The sequence below is a fragment of the Phyllostomus hastatus genome, unplaced genomic scaffold (assembly GCF_019186645.2).
Source record: "Phyllostomus hastatus isolate PE091 unplaced genomic scaffold, TTU_PhHast_1.1 phas_scaffold_78, whole genome shotgun sequence".
In the NCBI taxonomy this organism is placed as follows: Eukaryota; Metazoa; Chordata; class Mammalia; order Chiroptera; family Phyllostomidae; genus Phyllostomus; species Phyllostomus hastatus.
The window spans coordinates 87,309,387-87,321,892 of NW_025334041.1; the positions used below are offsets into that span (position 1 = coordinate 87,309,387).

At 54.4% G+C, this 12,506-nt stretch overlaps 1 protein-coding gene across 3 annotated transcripts in view; it reads right to left on the minus strand.

Annotated features, from left to right (window-relative positions):
- Positions 1–12,506, minus strand: part of SFXN5 (sideroflexin 5) — a 102,943-nt gene that overhangs the window by 37,209 nt on the left and 53,228 nt on the right. For all 3 annotated transcript variants that reach the window (XM_045827625.1, XM_045827624.1, XM_045827623.1), the window contains one exon: positions 5,039–5,129. In XM_045827625.1, the coding sequence (XP_045683581.1) occupies positions 5,039–5,129 (91 nt within the window). The remainder of the gene's footprint in view (positions 1–5,038; positions 5,130–12,506) is intronic.

Here is a 12,506-nt window from a genome sequence, read left to right on the forward strand (position 1 = left end):
AAAGAGGATGGGGGAATCAATGACACCAAGACCTCTGTGGCCCGGAGGTCAAGCAAGGGCAGCATGGAAATGGTGACAGATGTGAGGCACCCTGGCGTGAATGAACAGAAGACCTTCTCCCAAAGGCTGCCCAGACATCCTGAGTTATCGACTCACTGGTAAATCCAAAGCTTTTTTCATGGCGATGAAATAAGCTGTGACATTTAACATAAGGGACTGCCATAGACAGCACAGGAAAAAGTCATTTCCCAGCAAAGGGATGATGAGGCTGGCATTTCCGGTCCCCACAGGAAGGTTATTCCCTGTGCAAGGAGTCGGCTGTTTGGTGCTGAGGCTCAGGCCTCCTCAACTGGAAGCTTAGAGCCCACAATGGGGTGTTTAGGAGCACACGATGCTGCTTGTCCCTTGCTTGGGGTGGATTCAACCAGGTGGCCTGCGGGTGACCTTCAGAGCTTCCTGCCCTGCCCCCTAAGCACACATTCAGAGCCTGGGGACACAGCCACTCTTGCCAGGTGACACCTGGGGTCCCCAGCTCTTAGCTCCTGGCCCCGCCCATTCCTGAAAAGGTGTCTACTCCTCTTGCCAGGCCCACCCCATCATGGCACCTGGGACCTGGAACTGCCACCCGCCGGCCACTCCTCCCAGCCCCCATGCCAAGGCCTCATGTGAAGGCTGTTTGTCCGCAGGAATGGACTCTGTTCAGGGAGGCTGGTGGCCAGACCAGGAGGTTTGTATTTTTCCAATGCCTCCTCAATTGACCTTTAATTACACTGTTTGCCCAGCTCCCCAAACCATTAACTTCCACCTCACAGCAACCGCACGTCAATTAATGGAGGGCCTGCTCCAAGCTCGAGCTCCTGAACGCAATTAAGCGTGACAGTCCACAAATAAGAAAGAACTGGAGAATTAATTAAGGTCTAAACAAATTAATTACCAGTCCCCAATCGATTCTGATGCCAGCGCACACCGTCTTTCCTAACATGTCCACGTATAAATAGAAACCGAGATTTCCCACATGATTGCTGTTCCAGACCAGGGCACAGCGAGGCTCTGAAACTGCCCCAGGGAGCGGGGCTGCAGTGAGTGTCCTTGGGGCTCCCCACACACTCTGCCCGCACACGACCTCGGCTGACAAACCGGGGGCAAACCTGGAGGGGCTCCCGGCCTGGCACCGGGCAGCCCCAGCTGCCTCTGGACCACATCCCTCAGGTTCCAGCTCCGGAAGTGAAGGGTTATTCCAGGGCCTTGAAGTAGCCCTGGGCTCCACGTTCGAGGCCCAGGCTTTGACCAGCTCAGGATAGCTTTCAGTGAGTCTGAGTTTGTTTTTCCTTCTGTAAGAGGGGATGGCTCCCTCTGCCTTAGGGTCTTCCCAGAGAGACAATAAAGGAGAGCTGAGGGGACAGAGGCCTGCTGGGGGACTGAGGAGAGCTGTGCAGCCCTGAAACACTGGGCCCTGCAAACCCAAGGGAGGCCTGTGGTGACTACCCCAGAGGTCCCAGCAGAAAAGGGATGAAATGAAGCCTGGTCCAAGGCCTGAAAGGGGTAGGAGTGGCAGAATCAGGTGCAAGAACCAGATGTGCACATGGGGCCCAGTGCAGGGAAGTGTCCTCTGGCCTCCCAGACCTCAGGCGGGAGCAGGAGCCCGGGGAGAAGCTGGGTGGAGCAGTGGAAAGAAGCAAATGACTCCAGGGAGCTTCCTGGTTTCCCAGAGCCTGAGTTGTCCAGCCTGCCCAGGAGGGACAGAGTGGGGGTGTGGCTTCTGAGCACCTGCGCACAGCCCTTCAGGACCCTCCCTGACCCTACACAGACCCCCTTTTGCTCCATCCTCCTGCACGCACATCCCAATAACTAGGGCTTAATGTGATTGCTTCCCATGTGTACCCACAGCTCAGGGTGTCCCGTCTGCCTGTTGGGACAGGGTTCCAGAGGGGCAAAGCATGCTCTGCAAGGTAAAGCACATCCTGAGCAAGCTTCTCAGTGTTCTTAACGGTGGCCTGGCCCAGTCTGGCCCAGCCTGACATGGAAAGTCTGGTGAGACCAGCATGCAGCGGGGCTTCAAGATGCTCTGTTCTGGTCAGAGGCCCCTGGAGATAAGGTGGAGAAAAGCCAAGTGTGAGATGGTTGGCCTGAGAGGACCAAGGGACTTCTGAGCCCCTGGAGAGTGGGGGCATGCCTGTTTATCTTGTACACCACTGTGTGAGCAATGACTGGGGGAGCCAGCAAGTGCCCATCTGCCTGGGTGGGTCTGGGAGGAACACTGGGGGCCAGAGGTATGGAAGCTTGAATGTGGGGGAAAAAAAACTGGGGAAGAGGGCAAAGGTAGGTTGGGCAGCGAGCCTGAGGAAGCAGCCAGAAAGGGCCTGATTTTCTGTCAGGGCTGCAAACCACACTGAGTGCAACCTGTACAACTGGCTAGGGCAACATGGGAACTCAAGGCCCCTCCGTGGTGGCTGGACTTGTGGGAGGGGGCTGCAGGCTCCTCTTTGGTAAGAAGGCAGGAGAGGAATCAAGCTGGAGCCCAAAGACAGGTCAGAAAGTCTCAGGGGTGATGCAGAAAGGGTAAACCCGAAAGCAGGGACACTCCTGCTGAAGGAGGCTCACAAAGGTTATGACCACCCCCAAGGTCACACAGCAAGATGGCCAGTAGAGCAGGGCTGGCATGAGCCCTGGCGAAGTCCTTGTCTGAAGCTTGGCTCAAGGACAGATTACATCTCAGCTGAGCCCAGATCCGGTCCAGTGCAGCCGAAAGCTGCCCCCTTCTCAGGCTGCACCTGAGCCTCCAGCCCAGGATGGCAAGGACCACAAGAATGGCAGCCGTGTTCACTTAATTAGGCCCCTTAACAAAGTCAGATCTAAAGAGTTATTCCATTAATGGCCCACAGCAGAAATAGCTGAGAGTTCATTAAAAGTGTGGAGTTGCTATAGCAATTATCTGGGTCGGCTGAGGCTCACAGGGCAAGTTAGTCCCGGGAGTTCATTAGCCTCTGGACAATCGAGGGGGCGGGGCTGCCCAGGATTGATCTGTGGGGAGCTTTTCAGGTGCTTCGAAGCATTTTCCTATGAATGAAATCTGGTCTGTGGTCTCATTTGGTCCTCCCACAGCTCCAGGCTGTAGGAAGGTAGATATTGGTGCCCCATTTTACAGATGGGAAAGCTGAGCCCTGGAGGGGAAGAACAGGGTCCGAACCATGAACTTGGGTCTGACTCCCAGCTCTTCAGACTGAGCCTTTGCACCAAGGAGGCCACGGGACCCCATTCCCCGCCTGGGCTGGCCCCCATCTTTGTCCTCTGGCCTCGGCTGAGCAGCTCAATGTCGTGGTTCAAACACTGACTTATATTCTTTGGGTTACTAATCATGGACTACCTCATATTTCTTTCAATGTTGTTTATTTCTTTTTTCTTTAAGATTTTATTTATTTATTTTTAGAGAGGGAAGGGAAGGAGAAAGAGAGAGAGAAAGAGAGAGAGAGAGAGAGCGAGAGAGAGAAACATCAATGTGCGGTTGCTGGGGGCCATGGCTTGCAACCCAGGCATGTGCCCTGACTGGGAATTGAACCTGCAATGCTTTGGTTCGCAGCTCGAGCTCAATCCACTGAGCTACGCCAGCCAGGGCTTGTTTATTTCTTTTTAATGTTGAAAAAACTTTCCACTCTGGTGCCCTCTTCCCAAGCAAGGCATGGGTTTCTTTCTATTTATTTATCCTTACCTGAGGATATGTTTATTTATTTTAGAAAGAGAGAAAGGGGGAGAGAGAGACATCAATGTAAGAAAGAAACATTGACTGGTTGCCTCCAGTACATGCCCCAAACAAGGATCAAACCCGTAACCTAGGTACATGCCCTAATTAGGGATCAAACCCGCAATGTTTTGGTGTATCGGACAACACTCCAACCAACTGAGCCACCCAGCCAGGACAAGGCTGGATCTTGTGGGATCCCCGGGTCCAGAGCTGGGGCATCAGTTTGAGCTCAGAGACTCTGGGACCAGCAAGGACTTGCCTGAAGGCAGGCGAGATCCCCTCTACACACACTCGTGCACCCACAATTACCCGAATGTGCGTGGAGCATCCAAAGCCTAAAGGGCCCACAATACCGAAGGGCTTGGAGCACTAGACTGGTGGGAGCTGTGGACATTCTTTTGTGTCGGCAACCCCAGGGCAGGGCAGTCTGGCAAGAACTATGCACCCCTCTCCAAATAATGTCCCTAAATGCACGAAACAAAATACATAGGATTGCAAGGAATTATATTGAAATGGGTTATCAAAATACTTTTTAAATTGTGATAAAGTAATAGATTTGCTTTTTAACTAACGAATTAAAAAACAAGCTCTACCAGTGGATCTGTTAAAAGTAAATTTGATTTAGTACTCATTTTAAACAATATTAAGTTTGTTTTTCTTTTATTGATTCTAGAAAGAGGAGAAGGGAGGGAGAAAGGGAGAGAAACATTGATTGGTTGCCTCTTGCATGTGCCCCAACTGGGGACCGAACCAGCAACTCTGGCATGTGCGCCTTGACCAAGGATTGAACCAGCAACCTTTCAGTTTGCAGGATGATGCCCAACCAATGGAGCCACACCAGACAGAGCTTTGAATAACATTTTAGGATCTCTGTAACAACTGAGTGGAACACAGAAAGGTCTGTCATTCCCACTGGCGGCAGCCCCAGGGCCTGCTTGTTCCCGTGGTTTGCTGTCCACGTGTGTAATGGAAGGAGGTGTCACACACTGGTCACAGGTCAATGTAAATTTTTCCCCAACCAAATCCACAAGATCCAGCATTCTATCTGCTGACACTTCGGGGCTCCTGGTTAAGAATCCCTGTGTAGAATTTTGGGCACAGAGCTAGTTATTGGGGCCCCTGTTGCCTTTTTTTCTTTCTCCATGTGTTTTGTTCCCATTTTCCCTGACAACATACGACCTCCACCCCCATGTCAGGAGAGTGCAGAGGAGCTGTCCAGCTCCCTGAGAGCCCCAAAGCCCAACACACCCATGCACGTGCACACATACACACAGATACTCAACACTCTGCGGGTCTTACCTACGGCAGGGAACGGCACAAATCTCTGGACGAGAAGGCGGGTGGCCGGGGTGAACTTGTTGGCTTTCTGAACCAGGACATTAAGGCCCACCTTGGAAAGAGAAAACAGGAAACTACATGGCGCTACAGCCACCTGTGGGAGGAAGGGACAGGTGGGGCGGGGAAAGGAAGAGCAGCAAGGCAGCGGTGCTGTCTTCCCCTGCAGTTGCACCCCCAGCCCTAGCCTGCAGAGCTCCAGCATGGCCATTTAACGCACCACTACCCACTCCTTCCAGTTAACCAGCTCCTATGAAAGACAGAGAGAAGCAAGGTGTCGACTATGTGTGCACAAACACACACGTAGCCTCTGGGAGAGGAAGGCGATGGCCGGGGTGGTTGCTGTCGCAAATAAATGTAGTGTAGGACCCTCATTCCCATCCTAGTCTCTAAGCACCGCCTTTCGGAGGCTCTACTGTGAGCCCAGGCCTGGGCCTGGACAAACCATGAGGACTCAGGAGAGTGAGATCCACGCACCTGCCCACAGGTGCCTGCAGAGCTAAGGAGAGCAGCCCAGAGCAGGACAGGGGTGAGGAAGCAGGGGTGGGGCCATCCTAGGCTCACTGGTGCTGGGCACTCAGGCCCCAGCTCCCCTCCCCCCGCCATTGCCTTGGGCTCTCCCCACTGCAGTTCATCTCCGTGCTGTCCTCTGTCTCTACAACACGGGTCCAGTCACGTCCGCCACCGCCAGCTCCTCCCCGTGATCCGTGGGAGAGGTACAATCTCCTGCGTGCAGCGGTCTGGGCCTCTATCACCACAGTGCCCCACTCCACAAGCCCACGTTCTCCTACTGTGAGCCCAGTTCACCGCTCATCAGGTGCTACACTAGCTTTCCGGCCTTGGAGCCATTACCCATGCTGGTCCCTAAGGCAGGGAGGCCTTCCTTCCTCTACTCAGTCCTCACCGGTTCATGTGGCGCCCACCTCTGAGCTCCACCTCCAGTGTCGCTTACCAACAGTGGGACTCGTTTAACCTTCCAGTCATGAAGTCTTTTCACCTTTGCCTCAGTTTCCTTGTCTGTAAAAATGTGCAGCATCTACAGCACCCCAGGGCTGCTGTAAGAGTGTATATAAGCGTTTAGACAAGAGGCCTCAATAAATTAGGCTATATAAGAACGATGTCGCCTCTCCCTGGCGGAAAGTCCCTCCCCTGTGCATCATGAGTCCCTCGTTCCCAGCTCTCAGTACACCACTTATGTGTGTGACGTGCCCCCAAGACTGGGAGGGAGGGAGGAACCCATGTCTTCCTCATCTGTGTATGCCCAGCATTTAGGGCAGTGGATAGAACGTAGGCTGAATACACTGTGACTGAGGAATAAATACACGAACCAACAAACAGACGAATGGATGGAGAGATCAGCAAAGGCTGGAAGGGGGGTGGGCTCATTGGAGGAGAAGTGGGATGAGTTTAGGCAGAAGAAAAGGACCTTTGGGTAGGGAAAACAGCACAAGTACAACACGGAGAGGGAGAAGCAAGACGCCTGAGGCCAGACCAGAAGACAGGTGCGCAGAGGCCTCTGCTCCCCCAGGTGAGACCAGAGCCAGCCCCTGCCCTGTGGATCTTTCCTGGGTAGAGGGGGTCCGGTGCAGCCTGCTCTGGTCTGGCACATCTGTTGGCTCAGCAGACCACCTGTACCCACAGCCCTGGCTCTGGCTGCAAATCTCCTGCATTGTTGGGGAAGAGGCAGAGCATTGGGAAGGCCTCCAGGGCTGCCGGGTGCCTGCAGCGGTCTAAGCGGGGAGCAGCAGAAGTGGCCCTGTGACCCAGGAAGACAGGAAGTGCCAGCCAGCCAGCCCTTGCATAGCCCAGGGCCCCACAGGACCATGGAGCTGCCAGGCAAAAACCCAGCCTGGGCTCTTGGGTGCCTGGCCTCCCTCTGGAGCCTTAAAGCTAATGTTCAGAGTCCAATCCCTGTCCTTTCTGCGAGTTCCAGGAAAAGCTGTGGGGCAGGGCTATGCACCACAGCTCGGACACATCTCAGTGGTGATGCAGCACAGGCTATGGAGCTGCCAGCCTGCACTGGGCCCTGCTCAAACCCTGCTCCAGGGCTGCCCCTGCCACACAAACAGAACTCAAGTGCAGGTCTCCCAGCTCTCAGCAGCGGTGACTGTCTATTCTGTGACTCAGAAGTGCTCCTCCCACTCCCCCAAAACACCAGTGGACATGTCCCTGCAGAGTGCAGAGAGGGAAAGTGTGGAGGGGCATAGGGAGATGCCAGGCCACGCACAGCTCATGAAATGCCTTAATTGACCCCCCAACACGAGGCTTTTACAACAGATAGGGCCTTACCCCTTCTTACAGATGCAGATAAATTCAGACAGGTTCAGAGAGGTTAAGTAACTTTGTCCAAGGACAGACAGCTATTATGAGGCAGGTGAAGCTAGGATTGAAACCAGGCACTGCAAGCTTTGTTCTGAACCACTGTGCTATTTACTTTCCAATTGTCTTTCATCTCAAAGAGGAGTGCTTTAATGTCTGACATGCCATTTGAAACTGGCTGTTTGCATAGCAAAAGCCTCCCTGAAAAGACCAGCTTGGGGCTGGGGCCCAGGGAGAGGAAAGGGGAAGGCAGCTCCAGTTAGGAAGATAGAGCCCTTGGACCTAGAAATCGGAAGGTCTGGGTTCAAACCCCAGCCCCCACATTCAGCTGGAAAGATGCAGAGTGTGGAAGAGTGGGGGGCAGGAGCCCTCTGAGGAGCCAGCAGGGAGCTCAGACCCTTCCCTCGGCAGTCTCTTGAAGGCAGGCAGGGCTGGAGTGTGGCCACAGTACAAGGAAGATAGAGGCCTTTGGTTGCAGTAAACACTCAGACTTCCCCCTACCCTCAAGCCTTCCCCTCCCTGGCTAGCATGGCACAGAGTGACTAATCCAGCCCATCTCCCACACCCCACATGGGAGCCCAGGGTAGGGAGGAAGAAAGGAGAGAAAACAGTGCTGGGGTCCCAGGTCTCTCCCAGCCTCCCCTTCTCTAAAGCCCACAGGAGTATCCCCAACACAGCCAGGGTGAGATTTATTTACTATGGCACACACACGTTTCTGAGAACCTGGCCAACATGCCCAAGCCCAGGGAAGGGACAGGGACCAGCAAAGTGGGGAGAAGGCCTGGGCTCCAGGGTGGCCCACCCACCAATAATGGGCGGTGGCAGAAAGGCATGAATGCAGGGAAGGCACGTGGCTGCTCCCCGCCTCTCCTCCCAAAGCCCCCATCCCAGGCCCGACTGTCCCAGCAGCTAGGATGGCTGGCGGCGTCCCGGGAAAGAACCAGGGTGGGCTGCAGACCAGGGGTTGGGAGCCCGTCTGTTCTGGTTCCTCAGGGGCCCTTTGGCCTGGAACATTTGGTGGAGCCCATTAAAATTAAAAAGCCAAGTGGCTGGTGGCTCTGAATGCCAGCTCATTTTCCCTGGCATGGTGGGTCCTGTTTAAGGGAACCAGCTGGCATTAATGGCACACAACTCATCATGAACAGCAGCTAGCGATCAGAAAAATCTGAGCTAATAATCAGGTTTGGGAAAGATAATGAGATATGGAACAATCACTGCTGAGGGTCCCCTAGGGTCTGTTTTAACAGCCTCCAAATAAGCCACAAAATAAAAATTAACCAAACAGGGGCTCCATTTGGGTGGAGGGGAAAACAAACAGGGTGTGGATTTTGCAAAAGAATTCCCATGTGGTCAGCAGATGGGGGTCCTGGGAGAAGCCAGAGCCTAGGACATCAGCAAAGGCCTAAGGACCTTCTTTGGCCACTTCTCTCCAAGCTCCGGCTCCCAGGCTGGTGAATTTGCCACGGGCAGCTGACAGGAGCAGAGGAAGAGGAGGGAAGAATGGCTTCCTGACGATCCCCACTGTGGGGATAAGTGTTGACTGGCACCAAGAATCGGTGGGGGTGGGGCGGGGACTCCATGACACAAGACCACTGCCATGAGCCATGTGACTGATAGCTGTCTCCTTAAGTATCAAGGTCTTGCCCAGGCCAACAGCAGCCTAATTTTCGCAAGGCCAGCAAAGAGACACCAGGCGGGGCTTGGGCAATGCAGGCAGACCTCTCGGACCTGGGCTGTATCCTCTCCCCAGCCCATACATCCAATGCCGTGCAGATGCCTCTGTTTCAAGGGGCTTCAGGCACTCAACCTTCCTACAACCCAGATGAAGGCTATCTTGCTCTTCCTCACCCACACCTGGTTCCTTGCCCATTCCCGGCTCACTCCTCATGCTGGAGACCCAGGAGTCTTCCCCAAGGAGGCCTCTCCCACCCCACATCCAGCCCTCCTGCACAACTACCCGAGCCATTTCCTGAACACCTTGCACGTGGCTTCTCTCTTTGCTGCCACCACTTAGCTTAAGCCCCAGTCTCTTCTCCCCAGATGACTGCTCACCTTCTAGCTCAGCTCCCTGCTTCCACCCTTGCTCCCCCCTGCCAAATCCACTCTCTACACAGCAGCCAGAGTGATCTCCTGAAAATGGATGTGAATTCGCTTTAGCCTTTCGGTGGCTTCTCACTGTACTTAGAGACCTGCACAGCCTTGTGTGGCCGCCTGGCCTTCCTTGCAAGGCCCTAGGCACCTCACCATCACCCTTGCCCCTCTGATGAGCCAATTCTCTGGCTTTCTCCCCCTCCTTGTCCCTCCCCGTCTCTCTCTCTCCTCAGGGCTTCCAAGCACTGCCCCTCCCTTGGCCCCCTCACTTTTCGGCTTGAAAGCCAGGCAGGCCCTCTGAGAAGCCCCTCTTCACTCAGGCTCCCCTCTTATAGCCTCTCACAGAACCTGGACCTCTTCCTTCTCTGTACCTATCCCGGCTTCTAAGTACATATTTATTTACCTTCTTAAAATGTTGTAAATAAAAGTAATACATGTATATAATTTAAAATTGTGGACTCATTACTAAATGTCCATGTCTCCCAACAGGCCCCAGCCCTGGCCTCAGAGCCTCTTCTGCCATTCCTCACTGAATTCCTGGTGCCCGGAGAACTGAGCAGGTGCCGCATACGTGTTCCTAGAGTAAATCACCGATTTCTGAAACAGGAGGGAAAAAACAAAGAGCCACAAGGAGGCTGCCCTTGTGCAGTCACTGCGGCCCACCTTGGCCGAGAGCTCTACCAGTGCTACATGCTGCATACTCAGTCTACATGCCCCTGAGGGGGGCAGCGCGCCCCCTCTGCCAGGGGGAGGGTCCCGGAAGTGGTGCCCCTGGGGCCCTGAAGGCTTCTGAGAAAGGAGATGCCTGACGGAGCCCTGAAGGGCCAGTTGGAGGCAGCCAGGCTAGAAGGAAGGGTTCAGCAGGCTTCAGAACCGGCTCTGTGGACTCCACTGGTGCCTGCCATAAGGGGGTCCAAGAAGGCACGAGGGAAGAATCTAGGTCCACTCTCAGGTGGTGGACGATAATGTAACCAAATGGTCAGGAGTTTGTGTAGGTCCTGGAGGGCAGGGGCCCAGGTAGGTCAAGGAATCTTTGAGGTACCAAGACTGACCACCAGAGGGCACATCTTGTAGAAGAAACTTGGTAACAAAATGGCCCATTACCGTCTAATTTTTTGGCAACCCCAGCCAGCCTGTTGCTTGGCAAAAAGCTCAGGAGCAAAGGGCCCAAGTGGCTGGGAGAGAGTCATGCACAGGTTAAAACACCAGTCAGCTCTGGCTGTGACTGCACGGTTGGTTTGCCAGCTACGACGGCCAGACCTGACCCCTGAACCGTCACCCACAGAGACCAGCTGGTCACCTGCTGGTACACCAATTACATGAGACCCCTTCAATGTAGGAGGGGACAACTTGTCCTCCCTAGAATGTATACAGAGCTGACATTCATGTCAGCCTCCCCACTGCCAGCATCACCATCTGCAGGCTTCTGGAACATTTCACATGATGCTACCAGGTCCATGTGATGGGCCCTCCGGCTCAGAAGCCAATCCTAGCGACAGCAGTAAGACAATAGCCTGGTCCAGGATGCTCAGGCTGTCGGCCCACTGCCTCCATCACACCCAGAGAAGAACAGCAGGGCCTAAGGTATACCCTGGACCACAGGGAACACCTTGCAGTATACCCCTCAACCACAGAAAACACCCTGAGGTACATCCCTGACCACAGAGAACACCCTGAGGTATACTCCAGACCACAGAGAATAACTGGGGTATACCCTTAGTCACAGAGAAAAAGCCCTGAATTACACCCTGGACCCCAGAGAAAGCCCTGAGGTACACCCTCAACCACAGAGAACACCCCGAGGTATACCCCTGACCACAGAGAACACCCTGAGGTACGCCCAGAACCACAAGGCCAGCTGGGTGCATCAGGCAGGGGGCAGAGCATGCTGTGAACCAGGGACAAATACATGTAGTTGACCTGACTTTGGCCAGAAAAGACAGGCCCAGGAACCAAGCACAAGGGTGAGCAGAGGTTCTAACCCTGTTACAGCTAAATAACCTCTCAAACATTTTCTTTCAGTCCTCACTGCTCTTAGGGTACCTGGGGAGGGACTTGTCTACCTGGGGGCCTTCAACCTGGAAGCCGAAAATACTGCTTGACTTTTCTGGCCCCTTAGGCTACGGGGCGGGGGAGCCAGAAGAAAAAGAGGTCCTGTGGTAGGAGAATAGTGTGTGATTAAGCCTGGGTTTGAATCCCAGCTCTGCCACTGACTTCACCTCTGTGTCTCAGTTTCCTCATCTGTAAAATGGAGACGAACACCTAAATAGTACCTGGCCTTCCTATGATTGTTTGCCTGTCGAACTATCATGGGGACATGGAGTGAGCAGTGGGAACTGGGAAGGGGAAGGGCTCAGCCCAGGGATCCCCAGGGGTGCTTCCTTAACCTCCAGTGTCTGGTAGTAAAGGTTAATAGACATCACTACAACCTATACAAGGAGGACCCCCCCAGGTCCCAGGCCCTTTAGGAATGGAGATCATTGTTGCCCCATAAGGGAAAGTCCTCGCCAGCTAAGACCTGGCAGAAAGTGAAGGGTTTGGGGATCAGGCATGAAGCAACTCTCACACTCTGGCTCCATCAACTAAACTCTGACTGGACTTTAGCCCCTAGCCTTCCTCTCCAGCCCCAGGCCTACTCCCCCGAGTCCCTGCATCCATGAAGGTGGTCCACTGCTGGGCCGCCGACCCCCATGCCTTCTCCAGCCCCCTTCCGCCTGTACCCCTTGCGACGCCATGGCTCCCTGAGCCCAGGCACGAGTTCCTGGCGTGGCTCTGCAGTAGTACCGCACAGCCGGCCCTGCTGCTCCCCCGCTCCATCATCCCCTCATCGCCATCACTCCAAACGTAGCAGCCACACTCATTTTCTGACACCTGGTGGCATCCGTCACGCTCTCCTCCTGTGCACATCGTCGTGTGCCGTGCCCCCTATGTGGACACAGCCCTGCCTTCACCTCTCTCTGGTCTGTCCCGTAATAGTCATCCCTGTGTAAATCAGGGGCCCCATCCCTGGGTCCGACCACAC